The 16,763-nt window shown below is 69.1% G+C and overlaps 4 protein-coding genes across 6 annotated transcripts; 1 reads left to right on the forward strand and 3 right to left on the reverse strand.

The window, feature by feature from the left end:
* Positions 1-53: 53 nt before the first annotated feature.
* Positions 54-7,180, reverse strand: GANAB (glucosidase II alpha subunit). 2 transcript variants are annotated; one of them, XM_030501560.2, is made up of 25 exons: positions 7,123-7,180; positions 6,720-6,821; positions 6,529-6,637; positions 6,331-6,458; positions 6,059-6,238; positions 5,640-5,705; positions 5,178-5,277; positions 4,973-5,057; positions 4,783-4,879; positions 4,527-4,707; positions 4,300-4,453; positions 3,984-4,219; positions 3,781-3,907; positions 3,634-3,713; positions 3,279-3,422; positions 3,088-3,184; positions 2,911-3,012; positions 2,584-2,827; positions 1,731-1,795; positions 1,558-1,634; positions 1,382-1,456; positions 1,180-1,293; positions 987-1,099; positions 809-909; positions 54-727 (listed from the first exon to the last, which is right to left on the reverse strand). In XM_030501560.2, the coding sequence occupies exons 1-25, from the start codon at positions 7,140-7,142 to the stop codon at positions 618-620; spliced, it is 2,907 nt and encodes a 968-aa protein (XP_030357420.1). In that variant the 5' UTR covers positions 7,143-7,180; the 3' UTR covers positions 54-617. The 2 variants fall into 2 exon arrangements, with proteins under 2 accessions (XP_030357420.1, XP_030357429.1); XM_030501569.1 differs by lacking the exon at positions 5,640-5,705 and having other exon boundaries at positions 7,123-7,166.
* Positions 7,181-7,604: 424 nt separating this feature from the next.
* On the forward strand, positions 7,605-9,304 carry ZBTB3 (zinc finger and BTB domain containing 3). Its single transcript, XM_030501845.1, has 2 exons — positions 7,605-7,687; positions 7,892-9,304. Exons 1-2 carry the CDS (start codon positions 7,610-7,612, stop codon positions 9,119-9,121), a joined length of 1,308 nt encoding a protein of 435 aa, XP_030357705.1. The 5' UTR covers positions 7,605-7,609; the 3' UTR covers positions 9,122-9,304.
* A 571-nt stretch (positions 9,305-9,875) lies between these two features.
* On the reverse strand, positions 9,876-12,281 carry RCE1 (Ras converting CAAX endopeptidase 1). The gene is made up of 8 exons (XM_032920219.1): positions 12,046-12,281; positions 11,541-11,643; positions 11,373-11,456; positions 11,216-11,294; positions 10,794-10,961; positions 10,645-10,716; positions 10,259-10,321; positions 9,876-10,181 (listed from the first exon to the last, which is right to left on the reverse strand). Exons 1-8 carry the CDS (start codon positions 12,258-12,260, stop codon positions 9,958-9,960), a joined length of 1,008 nt encoding a protein of 335 aa, XP_032776110.1. The 5' UTR covers positions 12,261-12,281; the 3' UTR covers positions 9,876-9,957.
* A 31-nt stretch (positions 12,282-12,312) lies between these two features.
* C1H11orf80 (chromosome 1 C11orf80 homolog) lies at positions 12,313-16,409 on the reverse strand. 2 transcript variants are annotated; one of them, XM_032920218.1, is made up of 15 exons: positions 16,316-16,409; positions 16,054-16,174; positions 15,926-15,979; positions 15,753-15,850; positions 15,298-15,366; positions 15,162-15,217; positions 14,840-14,902; positions 14,165-14,363; positions 13,953-14,082; positions 13,741-13,872; positions 13,395-13,516; positions 13,222-13,332; positions 13,015-13,135; positions 12,855-12,940; positions 12,667-12,785 (listed from the first exon to the last, which is right to left on the reverse strand). In XM_032920218.1, the coding sequence occupies exons 1-15, from the start codon at positions 16,328-16,330 to the stop codon at positions 12,750-12,752; spliced, it is 1,413 nt and encodes a 470-aa protein (XP_032776109.1). In that variant the 5' UTR covers positions 16,331-16,409; the 3' UTR covers positions 12,667-12,749. The 2 variants fall into 2 exon arrangements, with proteins under 2 accessions (XP_032776108.1, XP_032776109.1); XM_032920217.1 differs by lacking the exon at positions 13,015-13,135 and having other exon boundaries at positions 12,313-12,785.
* Between the last annotated feature and the right edge of the window lie 354 nt (positions 16,410-16,763).

Raw genomic sequence — 16,763 nt, forward strand, 5'->3', positions numbered from 1 at the left:
TCCGGGCTCTGCCGCCCCCCCCGCCCTCCGAACAGCGGATTTTGGGGGTTTGGCTTTTTTTTTTTTCCTTGGTTTTATTTGTCTTTTATCAAAATTCCACGCGGGGCCGCCCCTCCCCCACTCCCGGCCCCGCCCAACCGCGGGGGGGGGGCCGGGATCTGCCCCCCCAGCCCCTCTGTGCCCCATGGAGAAAGGGGGGGCTCCCCCCAACCCCCTCTGACCCTCCCGATTAAGAGCAGGGGGAGAAAACGGGGGAGGGGTGTTAAGGAAAGAGGAAGGATGGGAGGAGGAGTCGGGGGGGGGTGTTGAGGCACAAGAGGGGCTGCAGGGGGGCACACAGAGCCTTGGTCCCCATCCCCCACCAGCCCAGCCCTCGCCCCCCAGCCCCACACTTGGGGGGGAAAATAGGGGGGGCATAGACAATGTCCCCCCCTCCCCAGCCCCCAGCCCAACCGGGGGACACGCCCCCACTACAGCAGCCAAGGGGGCAGCGGCAGCTCCCTGCCCCCGGGAGGGGTTCGGGGGGGGGGAGGGGGCTGGGGGGGGCCCCAGAGGGAGCGGGGGGGTGTAAGGAGGAGCCCCCCCCCCCCCCTCCGGCAGCGGCCCCCCCCTCTGCATTATCGCAGGACGATGGCCCAGTCGTCGCCCATGCGGACGCCCGGCTTGCGCACGGTGAGGACGGGCGGCTCAGCCTCGTGCTGGAAGTCCAGGCGCGTCTCAGAGCCGTCTGGGGGGGGACATGGGGCGAATTAGGGGGTGTCCTGGGGGTGGGAAACCCCACAACACCCCCCCTCAAACCACAACTCACTCGCAGGCTGGAGGATGATGGCAGCAGGTTTCCCTGCACCCAGGATCACCACGCGCTCGAGCCAGGCCGGGGTGTCAAAGGAGCCCCGGGGGTCTGCAGAGCTGCAGGGAAGGAGAAAGAGGAGGTTGGGGGGGTCCAGGGGGGATGTGGGGGGGTCCCGGGGGGGGCTGGGGGGTACCTGGCTCTCAGCGTGTTGCCAGCAAAGGTGAACTGCCGGTGGAGGAAACGCGCCTTCGTCTCGTACTCAAAGCTCTTCCCGTCGTCGAGGAAGAGATCGCCCTCAGCAGTGCCCTGGGGGCAACGGGGGGGGTCAGGGAGGCCTAGGGGGGCAATGGGGGATGTGGGGGGTGGCCGGGGGGGTCTGCACTGACCTGGGGGCTCAAGGCCACGTAGAGGGTGAAGGGATCCCCCTGCATGCACTCGGTGGAACGTCGCACCCGCTCCTGCCGTGGCACCACCGTCCCCCCCCGCTGGAATACCGGCACCTGGGGGGGGAACCCGAGGGGGGAGGTGGGCTCAGACCCCCCCCCAGACACCCCCCCCAGCCCCCCCAACACCGTCCCTGTCACCCACACTGCTCATGGTCACCGGCACGTAGAGCGTCTGTGGCGCGTGGTGCTTCTGGTAGGAGACGACGTCGTACCAGACCTGGGGGTACCAGAGAGGGGTTGGGGGTGGGGATGGACGCCCACAGCCCCCCCCAAGCTTGAATTCCCCCCCCAAAGCCTGCAGCCCCCCCATAACCTCACCTCTCCCTTGCCGGGCAGGTAGACCTGCACTCCACGGGCACCCTGCTCCGTGACAGGGTGCACCAGCAGCGCCCTGTCTGGGGAAGGAAGGGGGGTGCTGGGTCAGCATCAGGGTGGCGGGACCCCCAACACGTGTGAGGACACCCCAATATGGGAGGAAACCCCCCTCTCACCGATCAGGTACTGGTCATCAATGGCAAAGGTGGTGGTGTCCTCAGGGTACTCCATCCACAGCGGCCTATGGAGAAGGGAGAATGTGTCTGGGCCGGGGCAACGCCAGGCACAGGCAGAGGCTGGGTGGAAAAGTGCTTCAGAGCAGCCTGAGGAGAAGGATTTGGGGGTGTTGGTGGATGAAAAGCTCCCCATGAGCTGGGTTCAGTGTGTGCTTGAGTGCAGAACCCCCCCGTGTGCTGGGCTGCACCCTCAGAGTGTGAGCAGCAGCTCAGGGAGGGGATCCTGCGCCTCTGCTGTGCTCTGGGGAGGCCCCCCCGCAGCACTGTGTGCAGGGCTGGGGTCCTCAACATAAGGACATGGAGCTGTTGGAGCAAGTCCAGAGCAGGCCACGAGGATGGGCAGGGGCTGGAGCAGCTCCCGCATGGAGCCAGGCTGAGAACATTGGGGCTGTTCAGCCTGGAGAAGAGAAGCTGCGTGGAGAGCTCAGAGCAGCTTCCTGTGTCTGAAGGGGGCTACAAGGATGCTGGAGAGGGACCTTCACCAGGGACTGGAGTGATGGGACAAGGGGTGATGGGTTCAAACTGAAACAGGGGAAGTTCAGGTTAGATCTAAGGCAGAAGCTCTTCCCTGTGAGGGTGCTGAGGCACTGGCACAGGGTGCCCAGAGAAGCTGTGGCTGCCCCATCCCTGGCAGTGTTCAAGGCCAGGTTGGACACAGGGGCTTGGAGCAACCTGCTCTAGTGGAAGGTGTCCCTGGCCGTGGCAGGGGTTGAAGCTGGAGGAGCTTTAAGCTCTCTTCCAACCCAACCCATCCCGCGCCTGCGAGCACAGCCCCCGCTCTGCCCTCGCTCACCTCATGACGGGCACGCCGTGGCGGTGGCTGTGGTAAAAGGCCGTGTACCAGAAGGGCAGGAGCGCGTAGCGCTGCCGCACGGCGCTGCGGATCAGCACCATGTTGTCCTCGCCGAAGAGCCAGGGCTCGCGCCGCGCCGTGTCCAGGTGAGCGTGAGCACGGAAGAAGGGCTGGAAGGCGCCCGCCTGGTACCAGCGCACCAGCAGCTCCACCTCGGGGTTCTTAAAGAAGCCCCCCACGTCCGCTGGGGGGGGAAGGAAGGGCTTCAGGGTGACCCCGTCCAGCACATGGAGCCCCCCCTCGCCCCCCCAGCCCCGCGCCGCTCACCGCCGCAGAAGGCCAGCCCGGCCAGCCCGAAGCTCAGGCACATGGGGATGGAAATCTTGAGGTGCTCCCACTCGGCTGCGTTGTCGCCCGTCCACACAGCGCCTGGGAGAGGAGGGAGTGTGAGGAAGAGGATGGGGGGGGGGACAAAGGCATGTGGGGGGGACCCCTGACCCTCACCATAGCGCTGGGAGCCAGCGAAGAAAGCGCGGCCCAGCACGAAGGGCCGGAGCTGCCCCCCCGAGCGCTGGATCTGCCCCTCGGCCGTTGCCATTTGCTGTGGGGAGAGGAGAGGAAGAGGCCATAAGGCACCTCCCCCACCCCGTGAAGGTGGGGGGCAAAATGGGGTCCTGGTGGGGGGCTTTACTCACCACATAAAGGCCATAGAGGTTGTGGACGTCGCGGTGCTCCCAGCCACCGTGGTGCACCGCGTCCTTGTGCATCGTCACCTCGGGGCCGCTGAACACTGAGGGCTCGTTCATGTCGTTCCATGTGAAGAGGGTCTCGGTTGAGCCCTGGGGGGGGCTCCACGGTGAGGACGGGGGCACAGGAGGGATCGGGGGGGTAAACAGAGAGGGGGGGACACAGTAGCTTGCGGAAGGACACAAGCAATAAGGGAAGGTGGTGGCTTGAGAGCTAAAGGGCAATGTAGGGGTGACAGTGACTGGGAAAGGGGGGTGACAGTGGCTTGGGGGGGCCACACACCCGCTGGCAGCAGCTCCTCACCTCATACTGGTCATAGGCGAACATGGAAGCCCACCACGCGCGCATCTCAGGGTTGGTGAAGTCGGGGTACGCAGCAGAGCCTGGGGACAGTGCAGGGATCAGCGTGGCCCCCCTCAGAACCCCCCGGACCCCCCCAGCCCCACCTACCTGGCCAGCACCAGCCCTCATAGTCGCTACCATCCTTCGTCTTGACATAGAAGCCGCGGGAGCGCAGCTCGGTGTGGACACGGTACCCGTTGTCCACCTTGATGTGGGGGTCCACGATGCTGACCATCTGGGGGGACAACAACCCACGTCAGCACCCCGAGGGGGTCCCACAGCCCCCCAGTCCCTGGCTGGGGGTCCCCCACCTTGCGTTTCTTTGCAGCCAGTTGCTCCAGCATGGTGCGGGGCCGGGGGAACTTGCTGGGGTCCCAAGTGAAGTAGCGTTTGCCATCGGCGTGCTCGATGTCCAGCCAGAGCACATCGCAGGGGACAGTGTGTTCCTCAAAGCCCCTCTCCACCGCTGCCACATCCTCCTCGTCGTTGTAGTTCCAGCGGCTCTGGTGGTACCCCAAAGCGAAGAGAGGAGGCAGCGCCTGGGTGCCTGTTGGGGGGGGACAGCGAGGCTCGGAATGGGGTCCTCGGTTGCTGCAGGGGCTGGTGCACCCTTTGCCCGGGGTGTACCGGTGAGGGTGGCGTACTGCCCCGTCACGGCGGCGGGCGCGGGGCCCAGCAGCAGGAAGACGTCGATGACGCCGCTCTCCGACATCCAGCGCACGTCGGTCTGCGGCGTCTCGCCTCCGCCCTGCATGTAATCCAGCAGCTTCCCAAAGAGCGTCTGCCAGCAGCGGAAAGGGGGCGTCAGGACCCCAACTGACCCTCCCCGGGCCCCGCCAGCCCCCGCCCCGCACCTTCCCGGCCGTGTTGGAGCTGATGTCCACCCAGGTCTCGGCAGCGTTGAGCCAGAAGATACCGAGGGTGCGGCGCGCGCTGTGTGCCAGGAGCAGCGGGACGGAGCCGTACAGAGCCATGGGGTTGTAGAGCTCGTACTGGAACACGTCCAGGTTGTAGAGGCGATACGGGTCCCCCCCCCTGCAGGAGGCCAGCGGGTCAGTATCCCCCGGGTGGGTGCCACCGTCACCCTCCCCGTGCCCGCCCTCAGCTCACTCGGTGGTCCGCAGCCGCAGGCTCTCGGCGTGCTCGGGGATGCCGTAGACGTGCTCGAAGCCAGGCAGGGAGAAATCCAGCCCCACAGAGGTGGGTCCTGCGGTGGGATGGGGAAAAGCAGGAAGGAGTGTGAAACCAGGAGCCCCCACCCCACACTGACACCCCCCCTCAGCCACAGGATGGGGCTCACCGTTGGGTTTAGTGTCTGTGTGCGTTTTGAATGTCTCCTCCCAGGAGCCCGGCTCCTCCGCGGCCTCAGCTGCGGCCTCTGTGGGCTGTGGGACCAGGTGGTGGTAGGAACAGGTAAGGAGAGAGGGTCTCCCAAAAGAAAGGGGGGGCCCAGCTCCCTGCTGGCACCCAGCACCTCACCCAGAGTCCCCCCACCCCTGTCATACCTTCTCGCTCTGGTCACCAGCCTCCTCCGTCCCACCAGCAGCTTCCTCCTGCCCCTCAGCAGCTGCCCCCTCCTCTGCCGTGGGCTCCCTGGGGGTATCCCTGGAGGGAAAAGGACATGGGTTATGGGGTGTTGGAGCGCCCCAGTCGCTGCAGGGACAAATCAGACACACAGCAGGTTCGCAGTGAGGGACACACGGACACAGGACACCCCGACAGGCACTCGCTTGGGGACCCGAGATGGGGAGAGCACCCCAGCAACCACCCCCCAGCTCGCTCCAGGGTGGGGGGCAGCTCCTCACTTCTAAGGGGACAGAGATGGCCCGAGCACCTCCTGTCTCCTCCTCCCTCCCACTGGGGCCTGCCCGGGGTAGGGGGTCCCCTGGCCTGGGCTCCCGCTGGGGGCCCGTGGGGAGCGCAGAGGAGTGGGGGGGCAGAGACAGCAGCAGAAGCCACAGATTTACCTATGGAAAAGGGTCTTGATCTTATCCCACAAGCTACCGACCGAGCTACTAAGTTTATCCGAGAAACTGGGGCGCGGGCAGGGGGGGAAGCGCAGCCAGAAACAGAAACAGCCAAGAGTCAGTGCGAGGAGGCGCCGGACGGACAGACGGACACAGCCCAGCCCGGCTTCCCCCCCACCCCCTTCCCCATGGGCTGCCCTCCCGTTTGGGGGGGCCCTCAGAGCGCTGCTGCTCCCCGCTCCCCACCTTCCCTGGGGTTTACCTTCACTGGGAGGCAGCCAGTGGGGAATGGGACAGCCGGGCTCCCCGGGGGGGGGTGTGTGTGTGCGTTTCCTGGGTGCCCCAATGGGGGGGAATGTGGGGATGGAACCGGTGCCACCCCCGCCCAGTGCAGAGCCGACCCCCCCAGCTGCACTCACGAGTCCCGGCGCTGCCGGAGGTGCTCGAAGAAGAGGAGCCCGCGGGCATTGACGCTGCAGAGCAGCTCCCGGCCCTGCAGCAGGTCCATGCGGAACGGCTTCTCTGTCACAAGCAGCCGGTGTCCCGCCGGGCCCAGTGACAGCTCCAGGCTCCCTTCGTCCCGCCCCGTCACCGCCAGCCTGCCGGGAACGGGGGCGGTGAAGGTGGCTTCTTGCTCTCCCCCACCTCGATACCCCCCATCCTTGCATGTGTCCCCACCCCCGGTGCTCACCGCTCCACCGGCGGCTCCGCCACCAGTACATCCGGCACCTCGAACCGGGGCCGCAGCGGGTTCAGCTCCTTGATGCGGATCCGGGTCATGTTGCCCTGCAGCCCCCACAGCTCCAGCAGCAGCGGGACCTGCACAAGGGACACGGTATCAGCAGGACGGCACCGGCCACCGCAGCCCCGTCCCCGGCCCCGTGCGGACCTTGGTGGCTTCATTGATTAGCTGAATCCTGGCGGCGTCTGGCCCGAGCTGCAGCGACTCCAGGAGGGCTCGGTACGGCGAGTGCCCGGGGCTGAGGCCGCGCTGGCGCCTGCGGGGAGCCGGGGGCTGGGAAGGGGCTGAGCGCGGCCCCGGCCCGGCCGCTGCCCCCGCGGGCTGCGCCCGGTACCCACCTGCAGAACCCGCTTTGTTCGCACGTCTTGAAGTTGCTGCGGTCCACGGCGAGGGCGGCCCCGAGGCAAAGGGCCGCGCAGAGCAGCGCCGCCGGCCGCTGCCTGCGGGGGGACGGGGGGGCGGGTCGCGGCGAAGGGCAGGGCCGCGGCTCCGCCTCCGCCGCGGCGGGGACGGGCCCGGGGCGAGCGAGGGGCGGCGGACACAGACTGGGGGGGGGGGGGGAAAGGGACAACCGGGGGGGGGGGAACGGTGTCGGGCCCGGCGGGGGTTGGGGCGTCCCGGGTGTCGGGGGGGGGCTCGGGGGTCCCGCGAGGGGGGAAGGGAGGGTCCCGGTGCGCGGGTCCCGGGGGTTGGATCCGGTTGAGGGGGGGGGAGGAGCCGGTTCCCGCGGCGCACGCTCACCTCCCGGGCGCTGCCGCCATCTTGGATCAGGGCTGACCCTTGACCCCGCCCCTGGCCCTACGCCGCCGTTTCCCATTGGCTGAGGGGAGCCCCGCCCCGGCCACACCCCCATAGCGGCCCGCCGGCCTGGTTGCCGTGGAGACCGTACCCCCGCCCCCGCTCCGTCCCGGGATGAGAGAAGGGAGCTCCCGCCAATCAGAGCGCGGGATAGGGTCACACCTTGTATGGGGAAGGCACACCAATGAAAGCGCGGGAAAGATGAGTGACACATCGAGAGCCCAATCAAAACACGATCGCTGCCCGGAGACCCGCCCTCCCGCTGAGGGCTTCCCCGGCAACGCCCCGCCCCGCGGTCATAGCAACCACGGCCACGGCCGCCTCTTCCCGGCGGGCGCCAATCAGCAGCCCTCTTCCATGAGTGACTGTAGGAAGAGACCAATCAACAGGCGCCTCTGACCCTCATCGTCCCGGCCTTTTGAGCGGACCAATGAGGGTGGGAGCGGCTGGCCGGTCGAGCTGCCAATCAGAGCGGAGGGGCGGGGCGTCTCCAGGCCATCGCTTTGTGGTGAGTGGGGCCGGGGAGCGCGGGGCCGGGCCCGGCGGGATGGGCCGGGACGGGGCGGGATGGGCCGGGCCCGGCGGGGCTGTGCGGGCCTCAGCGGGGCGCAGGGAGCCCCAGCGAGGCAGAGCGGGCCGCAGTGGTGCTGACCGGGGCTGGCAGCGGCCTCCTGGGCAGCCCCCGCTCACGCTGTGACCCTCTCCCCCTCAGGCCGGCAGAGCCCCGCGGGACGCGATGGAGTTCCCCGAGCACAGCCGGCAGCTGCTGCGGGGGCTGCGGGAGCAGCGCGCCCAGGGCTTCCTCTGCGACTGCACCGTGCTGGTGGGCAGCGCCCCGTTCCCGGCGCACCGCGCCGTCCTGGCCGCCTGCAGCGCCTTCTTCCACATGTGCTATGCCGAGCGGCTGGACAAGGGCGACTTGGTGTGCCTGAACAGCGAGATCGTCACGCCGCCCGCCTTCGGGCTGCTCCTGGAGTTCATGTATGAGGGGCGGCTGGCGCTGGCCGCCACGCCGCTGGAGGACGTGCTGGCGGCCGCCAGTTACCTGCACATGAACGACGTCGTCAAGCTCTGCAAGAAGAAGCTGCAGGCGCGGGTACCGGCCGAGGCCGACAGCACCAAGCGGGAGGAGGATGCCCCCGGCAGCCCCCCGCTGCCGCCTGCCGCCCCCCAGCAGTGCCCCCCCAGCCCTGGGGCGCCCCTTTTGCCCCCCCCCGGCCCGGCCCCGCAGGCTGGGGATGGTGAGGAGGAGGGAGTGCTCCCCCCTGAGCCGCCTGTGTCCCGCGTGGACGTGGCTGACACCACGCAGCCCGGCATGGAGGGCGACTGGTCTCGTGCCAGTGCACCAGAGCTCCCCCTCCCCAGCCCCAGCAGCTCGACGGAGGCTGCCCCTCGCGCCACCTTCCCTGGGGGTGAGCTGCCCACCCCGGGGGGGCTCTGCACGGGGCCCTGGGCTCCTACTGCCCCTGGGGGGCTGCTGCCTGCTGCTGTCAAGGTGGAAGCCATTGTCATCTCCGACGAGGAGCCCGAGGCGGGCACCCGCCGTCCCACCGGCCTCTTCCCGGCGCCATCCCGTGCCCCGCGGCCTGCGGCCTTCGGGGAGGCATCGGGGGAGCCGCTGCCCTTCGGGCTGCCGGCGCTGCGGGAGCCGCTGTTCCTGCCGCCGCTGGAGGGGCGCGGGGGCTTCGGGCTCTTCACCGAGGAGGCACCGACCTGCCCCACGTGTGGGAAAACGTTCTCCTGCTCCTACACGCTGCGGCGCCATGCCACCGTGCACACGCGGGAGCGTCCCTACGAGTGCCGCCATTGCCTGCGCAGCTACACCCAGTCCGGGGACCTCTACCGCCATATCCGCAAGGCCCACAGCCACGGGCCGCCCACCCGCGGCGGCGGCGGCGGAGCCCACAGCGACCACGACCGTGACTGCGACAACCCGCCCTAAGCGGGGCCGGGGCGGCGGGGCCGGCGGGCGGCAGGACCCGGGGGGCGCCGGCGGGAGGGCGGGGCCGGGGGCGGGGCCGGGCGGGTGTACGGCAGTCACGTGGTGCAGCGCGGGAATAAAGCGCCGCTGGAAATGGGTGGGCCCGGGGGCGTGGCTTGAGGCCACGCCCGCATCGCACTCCTATTGGCTCTCGCGTCGCCCAATCTCTGAGCGCGGTCACCAGCGCACCTGCTGTGGCAGAGAGGATACGCGCGGCTTTGCCGCCCCCTGGCGGAAGGGAGGAACTCGGGCACTGCCCCCGGTCCCGTCCCAGTTTGAACCGGGCCGGTCCCAGCGCAGCCCCGGCCCTGCTCCGTCCTGTCCCCGTCCCAGGTTGAGCAGGGCTGATTCCAGTCCCACTCTGCCCCAGTCCCTTCCCAGCAGACCTCAGGTCCCGCTTCATCCTGTCCCAGTTCCATTTCAGTCCAGTTCCAGTCCCACCCCCATTCCCATCAGCCCCAGACCCTGCTTGGTCCACTCCCAGTCCGGTCCCACCCGGTTTGAACAGGTCCTATCGCAGAAGGCCCCAACCCCTATGAAGTCCCATCCCAGTCCAGCCCAATCAGCCCCAGGCCCTGCTTGGTTCTGTCCCAGTAAACCACAGGCACTGCTTGGTCTTGTCCCCATCCTTCCCCGTCCCGTTCCAGCCCCATCCCAGTCCTGGTCCAGTCCCGTCCCGTCCCACCACACGAAGGCTTAAAGCACTTTAATCACAAAAATAGAGCTCTGTGCAGCGGCACCTATAAAAAGGGGGTTTGGGGGTGTCGGGGGCCGGAGCGGGTGCCCCCACGCCCGGGTCAGGAGCAGGTGGGGGGGCCCCCGGGGCGGGGAGCACAAGCCGGGGGCCCCCCGAAGAAGGTGGGTTCGGTGAGAGGGTGCAGGAGCAGGAGGAAGAGCAGGACCCCCAGCAGGTAACAGGGCAGCAGCGCCCGGCGCCGGGGGTGCTCCAGCGCCGCCCCCACCGCCGGGAAGCCCATGGAGTTGCAGAAGGAATGACACAGCACCGGGCCCGCCAGGTGACCTGCGGGAGGGACGGACAGATGGACAGAGGCATGGAGACCCCCCCCGGACCCGCCTCGCCCCCCGGCCTGCACCCACCTGTCCTGAGGAAGAGGAAGGCCGTGTAAGCACCAAAGACAGCAGTGTAGGAGAACTGGAAAGCTGCGGGAAGGGGGAAGAGGGGGATTGGGGGGAGCCTGGATCCCCCCCGGGCTCCCCACACTGGTCCAGGCATCCCACATGCCCCCCTAGACACCCCAACATCCCCCCTCCCGACAGCCCGAATCCCCATTAAGCACCCTATGTGCCCCCCAGGCACCCCAATATCCCCCCAGACACTCCAAATCCCCCTTGAGCACCCTAAGTCATCCCCCCAGGCACCCTACACCCACCCTGCACCCCCCTGGGTGCCCTACCCTGCCCCAACCACTCCACATCCCCCTCCCAGCACCCCACATGCCTCCCCGGGCACCCCATAGCAGTACCTGCTGACATGAAGATGCTGCCGACAGAGCCCTGTCGGAACCGGAGCTGCTCAATGACGTGGTGGAAATGGGCTGGGGGGTGAGAACAGGGGCTGTGAGAGCCGGGTTGGGAGGGGCCCGGGGTGTCCCCGGGGTGGGGGTTCACTCACCCACACCGAAGAAGAGGGGGCAGGCGAGGACGGCGGGGCCGGGGCCGGTGCAGGGCACCAGCATGGGCAGCATGCAGGCGCGGAACACCAGCTCCTCCGTCAGCGGGGCCACCACCTGGTTCCGCAGCCAGCGCACGTCACCCAGGCACAGCACCCAGAACCGGGGGTCTGCGGGACAAGGGGGAGTGTGGAGGGGGCAAGGATGGACCCCAAACCGGCTGCTGCTGCCCCCCAAACCCGCTGCCCTGTTTGCGGGCCCCTGCCCCAACAGTTCCGCCTCCCCCAAACACCAAACTGTGCACCCCCCAAACCCCATTAATGCCCAACTCCCCCCAAAACCCACCGCTGCCCCTCCCAGCCCCCACCCTGTTACCCAGCACCCTGCTTAGGACCCCCCCCCCGAAAGTGTGTTCCCCCCTTACCGAAAGCCACCCTGATGCCATCGAGCCAGCGCCAGGGACAGTCCATGGAGAGCTGGATGAGGGGCCCCAGGAAGAGGATCTGGGGGGGATGGGGGGGTTAGAGGGGGCCGGGGGGGGGTCAGGGGGATGGTGCCCCCCCCGCCAGCCCCACACGTACCATGGTGAGCAGCAGCGGCAGGAGTGTGGCCGGCACGAGCCCCTCCAGGCGCAGCCCCAGCAGTGCTGGCAGTGGGGTGTCAAGCTGTGGGGAGGAAATGGGGGGTGAGCACCACGTGTGGGGGTGTCTCCCCTCCCCAACTCGAGGCACAGCCCCCTCCACACTCACCTTGATGCCCGTCAGCTCCTTCCAAAGCCACACAAAGGCCGGGGAGAGCCCCGAGACCACCAGGACGCTGGTGAAGCGCCGCTTGATGACAGATGGATGGTCCCTGTGGCCAAGGAGGGGGTCAATGTGGGGTGTGGGGGGCTGCCCCCGACATTGCTCCCACCCCACAGACAGCAAGGAGCTCTCCCAGGACCTCCCAGCCCCCTCATGTACTCTATAACCCCCCAAATACCCTAAAGACCCCGTCCCAAGTGCCCTCATTGCACCTGACTCCCCAGGTACCCCTTAAGCCCCTCCAGGTACCCTACAGACCACCCCTAGCTCCCCCAGGTGCCCTATAGACCCCCCAGGTCTCCTACAAACCCCCATGTACCCTACAAACACCCACAGACCCCCCAAAGCACCCTATAGACCTCCCCAGAGCCCTCCGTGTATCCGACAGACCCCCCCACAAGCACCCCATAGAATCCCCCAGCACCCCCCGCCGCCCCGGCCCGGCCCGTACCGCGGCAGGGGGCTGCCCCACACGTAGAGGCTGCCCACGTAGGAGCAGGCCAGGCTGAGGCAGGCGAGCACGGCGGCCCAGCACGGCCCAGGGCCGGCGGCGGGGGCCGGGGCCGCTCCGGGGGCCGCTGCGGGGCCCGCTCCCGCGCCCGGCCCGGTTCGACCCGGCGCGGCAGCGGCCCAGGACGAGCCGCCCGCGGGCTGCGACAGCGCCATGGCGGGGGGGCGGGGCCAGCCCCGGGGGCGGGGCCAGGGGCGGGGCCGGGGCCAGGGCGGCGGGGGCGGGGCTTGCGGAAAGGGGCGTGGCTTATGGAAAGAGGCGGGAGCTGAAGTGGGGCGCGGCTCCGGGGAAGGGGCGGGGCGTTGGGAGGGGGCGTGGCCGTGGGGGCGAGGCGTCAGGGGGGCGGGGCGACGCCTTGAGAACTGGCGGGAAAATGGGGAGGGGGAACCGGGACCGAGCGGGACAAATGGGAGTGACTGGGAGAACTGGGACCAACTGGGGAACTGGGGGCGGCTGGGAGAACTGGGACCAGTGGGGGGCTGGGGTGACTGGGAGAATGGGGAGCAACTGTGGCACTAGGACCAACAAGGGAAACCGGGACCAACTGGGGGAACCGGACTGGGGCTGCCAGGACCAGCTGGGACTGAGTGAACTGGGTGAACTGGGCTGGCACATGGCAGAGGGATGGGCTCCATCCCCGCCCCTTAGGCCATCCGTTGGGCCATCTCCTGCAGCAACACCTGTGGGATGAGGGGGTCAATGGGGTTTAATGGGGGACTAAAGGGGGGGCACCCCCCAGTGACACCCACCTGCCCCTGGCTGCTCTGGGGACCCTCCTCATCTTCCTTCTCCTCCATCTGTCCCCTCTGCACACGGGGATGCTCCGATGGGGACCCTGGAAGGGGTCAAAGGGGAGTCTGTGGGGCTGGGGGGGGCTGTGGACCCCCCCCACCCCGATGTGTCCCTCACCCCGCCGGGGGTCCCAGGAGTCCCCGGGGGTCTCACAGGAGCCGCCGGGCAGCAGCCGCTGTTGGGTGACCTCAGCCAAGCTCTGCTGAGCGGTTGCCACCAAAGCCGGGGTGTCCTCGACCTGTGGGAACACCGGGAATGGGGGGGGGGTGACACCCTCCCCTAGAGCCTCCCCTTCACCTCGGGGGTCGGTGTGCCCCCCTGTACCTGCATGGTGCGCAGGCAGCCCTGGCGGAACCGGCTGCTGGTGCTCCCGGCCACCACGGCTGTCACTGCGTCCAGCGCGACAGAAAGGGACCGGGCCAGGCGCTGCTGGGCCTGCGGGAACGGGGGCTCAGGGGGGTGCTGGTGGCCCCCCCCCCCCCATGTGTGACACCCACCTCGTGCCGCCGGCGCAGCTCCCCCAGCATGGGGTGGACGAGGGTCCGGAGCCCGCGGGCCAGCGCCGGGCGGCTGCTCCACAGCGTCTGCTCCATGTGCTGCAGCAGCACCAGGCGGGTGCCTGCGGGGACAGGGGACAGGTGGGGGCACCCCCGGACCGCGGGGACGTGCCTGGATGACAGGGACACCCCCTAGACCATGGGGACACCCCCGGACCACGGGGACATGCCTGGATGACACGGACACCCCTTAGACCCCTGAACAATGGGGACAGTCCCCAGACCACAGGAACACCCTTGGACAATAGGGACACCCCCAACCTCAGGCCCCCCCAGCCCCACTCACCAGCATCATACGCCTGGAAGGGGTCCTCATGCTGGAGGAAGAGGAAGAGCAGGAGAGTCTGGGGGTGCCGGTCCCCACTGGGGCCACCTGCTCCCTCCTGCACCGTGTAGGTGGCATCGGGGGTCACCAGCTCTGTGGGGACAAGATGGGGGGTCACTGGGGGTGCTGCCACCGGTGGGACCCCCCTTCGTTACCACCAGACCCCCACACACCTTCCTCCCCCTCTGTCTGGGCACGGGGGGCTGCGATGAAGCCGAATTGCTCCCAATCCGCCATCCAAGAGGGATCCTGGAAGAACCGGGGCGCTGCGGCCGGGAGCCCGGCGGGGTCATAGAGGAACAAGTGGCCACGGTCAAGGACAATGGCCCCATGCGTGCCCCCCCGCCCCGGTTCCCCCCGGATCTCCCCGGGAACACCAGGATATGGTGATGGCGTCGAGGCGGGAGGGCCAGTTGGGGGCCCGGCGCAGGCAGGGGCACAAGGCGGCCGCAGGGACCAGGCTCAGCTCCCCCCCGAGCCCTGCGGCCACCGAGGGGGGGGGCACCGGCAGGCGGATGGGGGGGCCCAGCGTGGGGTGGATCCTGCTGCAGGGGGGGGCACCGCCAGGGGCTGCTGGCCTGGAGCTGGGAGAGAGATGGGAGGAGGGTGCTGGGTCCATCTGGATGCAGCCTGGGATGTGCAGCACCCCCCGGGACAGCCCCCAGGGACCATGCCCATGTCCTGCTGCCCCCCCCTCTGCATCATAGGGACCCCGAGCCACCCCCTCCCCGTCACACCAACCCTGAGCCGCCCCGGCCTGAGCCCATCCCCGTCCCCATCCCGTCCTTATTCCCATCCTCTTCCCATCCTGTCCCCATCTCATCCCCATCCCATCCTGTCCCTGTCCCCATCCCCTCCCATTCCGTGTCCCCATCCTGTCCCCATCCTGTCCTCATCCCCATCCCTGTCTTCATCCCTATTCTTTCCCTATCCCCATCCCGATCTTGTCCCTATCACTGTTCCCATCCCCATCCTGTTCCCGTTCCAACCCCCTCCCACCCTCATCCCCATCCTGATCCTGTCCCCATCGTGTCCCCATCGTGTCCCCAGCCCATCCTACAGTGCAAAGTGCCGGCTCTGGACCCGCAGCCTCACTCCCGCCGGTGTCCAGCCGCTCTCCCAGCTGCGGGACACAGGGACGGGGCTGGCACCGGGCTGGGACCCCCCCGTGCCCCCATCCCCCATCCCGGACCCCCATGTCCTCGAGGGGAATGAGCCACCAGGTGGGGGGGTCCCAGGGTGAGGGCGTCCATAGGATGTGGGGGTCCCCAAGGTGTGGAGGTGTCCCCAGTGTGAGGTGCTCCCAAGGGGGGGTCCCCAAGGTGAAGGGGGTGTCCCCAGGGTCAGGGGGTGTCCCCGAGGGGGTGTCCCCAGTGTCTCACCCGTAGGTGTGCGAGGCCACGGCTCCGTTCAAGCTGACACACAAGTGAAACTCCACCTGGGGGTCACCGGGGGGGGGGTCAACGTGGGGACCCCTCCTGGGTGCACCCCGATGTGTCCCCCCCGCGGTGCCGGTACCTCGGGGTGCACCACACTGGTCTTGTGCAGGAACTGCCGCAGCCAGACACAGTCGGGGGGGGCCCAGAGCTGGGGGGAGCACGGGGAGGTGGGGCGTGTACCCCAAAGCCCCCCCAGAGCCCCCCACACCCCAGAGGGGGGTCCTGCAGCTTCACCCCAGTTTGGGGAGACAACCCCAGCCTCGCCAAGGGACTGGGACCAGTCTGGGGGCTCAGACCCCCCTGGAGCTGCTGTGGGTATTGGGGAGCCCCCCCCCCCGTGACCCCGTTTTGCTACCCCCCCCCCCAAACCAGGCCACCCCGGCTATATTTATCCACTTGCCCTACTTGTGGCGGGGGCTGGAGCTCCCGCGGGGCCCCTGGCCCCAATTCTGCCCCCCCCCCAAGGTCACCCTGGGTGTGGGGAAGGAGGGCAATGCAATGGGGGGGGGATTGGGGGCGCCCCCCCAGCCTCACCTGAAAGGCCAAACGCAGCCGGGCCCGGTGCAGGATGTGGCCGCAGCACGGAGCAGGGACATGGGGCGCCCCCGGCAGCACCAGAACCCCCCGAGCGGCTGCGGGATGGGGGGGGCACAGTGAGGACCCCCGGATGTGGGGGGAGCTGCACGGGGGGGGGGGGATGTTCCTACCTCCCTGCAGGGCTTCGGTGCCGATGCCATGGGTCAGGTCCCCGGCGGCCGCCACTGTGGGGACAAAAGGGGGGTTGGGGTCACCTCAAGCCTCCCCCCAGCAAGCCCCCCTTCCGGTCCCCCCCCACCGGTGATGGTGCAGCCGGACTGGCCCGTGTCCCTCTCCGCTGCCAGGGCCACCAGCAGGGACCCCCGCCTCTGCTCCCCGCTGCCGAGGGGGCGCAGGACCAGGAGGAACCGCTCCAGAACCTGCGGGGACAGGCAGGGTGGGGGGACCCCCAGAGACCCCCAGAACCCCCCATCCCCACAGTGACCCCCAGACCCCCCCCATCCCCACAGTGACCCCAGAGACCCCTTAGGGACCCCCCTGAACCCCCTCACTGCGCGCACGGCCTGGTCCGCCATGTTGTGCCCCCCCTCCCCTTTTCCCGCGAGCGCCCCCTGGCGGCGCGGAGGAAGGGGGGCGGCAAGGCCAACACCACCCCCCACCCAGGGAGGGGCGGGTCACCATGGCAACGGGCGGGGGCAGCTCCCCTCCCTCCCATGGGCGGGGCCATCGGAGCCGCGTCTCCACGGCAACCGGGGCGGGCGCTTCCACCCGAGGCCTGCCCCGGGGGGGGGGAGAGGAGGAGGAGGGGCAGTTGCCATAGTGACAGCGGGGGAGTGAGGGACGGACATCTGGATCCACCCCGGGGGCGGATGTTTGGGGGGGCGTGGGGCAGCCTCCCCCCAAGTCCCGGTGTATGTGGGGGGGTGTGTGTGTGCCCCTCCAGGTACCGGTGATCCCCCCCTCCCGGCAGTGGTCCCGCCCCCCTCTCCGGTGCCGCCGTGGCCCCGC

The sequence above is a fragment of the Strigops habroptila genome, chromosome 1, assembly GCF_004027225.2.
Source record: "Strigops habroptila isolate Jane chromosome 1, bStrHab1.2.pri, whole genome shotgun sequence".
In the NCBI taxonomy this organism is placed as follows: Eukaryota; Metazoa; Chordata; class Aves; order Psittaciformes; family Psittacidae; genus Strigops; species Strigops habroptila.

Excerpts from the sequence above, each read along its gene's own strand:
- C1H11orf80 (XM_032920217.1), bottom strand. Across the intron at positions 15,218-15,297 it reads CCAGTGTGGTGCACCCCGAG|GTGGAGTTTCACTTGTGTGT; the intron begins GTACCGGCACCG and ends GGTGACCCCCAG. Across the intron at positions 13,517-13,740 it reads CTTCCAGGCGTATGATGCTG|GCACCCGCCTGGTGCTGCTG; the intron begins GTGAGTGGGGCT and ends CTGTCCCCGCAG.
- RCE1 (XM_032920219.1), bottom strand. The coding sequence starts at position 12,260 with ATGGCGCTGTCGCAGCCCGCGGGCGGCTCGTCCTGGGCCGCTGCCGCG. Across the intron at positions 10,962-11,215 it reads TGGCATCAGGGTGGCTTTCG|ACCCCCGGTTCTGGGTGCTG; the intron begins GTAAGGGGGGAA and ends CTTGTCCCGCAG. Across the intron at positions 10,182-10,258 it reads CTTCCTCTTCCTCAGGACAG|GTCACCTGGCGGGCCCGGTG; the intron begins GTGGGTGCAGGC and ends TCCCTCCCGCAG.
- ZBTB3 (XM_030501845.1), top strand. The coding sequence starts at position 7,610 with ATGAGGGTGGGAGCGGCTGGCCGGTCGAGCTGCCAATCAGAGCGGAGG. Across the intron at positions 7,688-7,891 it reads CTCCAGGCCATCGCTTTGTG|GCCGGCAGAGCCCCGCGGGA; the intron begins GTGAGTGGGGCC and ends TCTCCCCCTCAG.
- GANAB (XM_030501560.2), bottom strand. The coding sequence starts at position 7,142 with ATGGCGGCAGCGCCCGGGAG. Across the intron at positions 3,714-3,780 it reads TGAGGGCTGGTGCTGGCCAG|GCTCTGCTGCGTACCCCGAC; the intron begins GTAGGTGGGGCT and ends CACTGTCCCCAG. Across the intron at positions 1,294-1,381 it reads TGCCGGTGACCATGAGCAGT|GTGCCGGTATTCCAGCGGGG; the intron begins GTGGGTGACAGG and ends TTCCCCCCCCAG.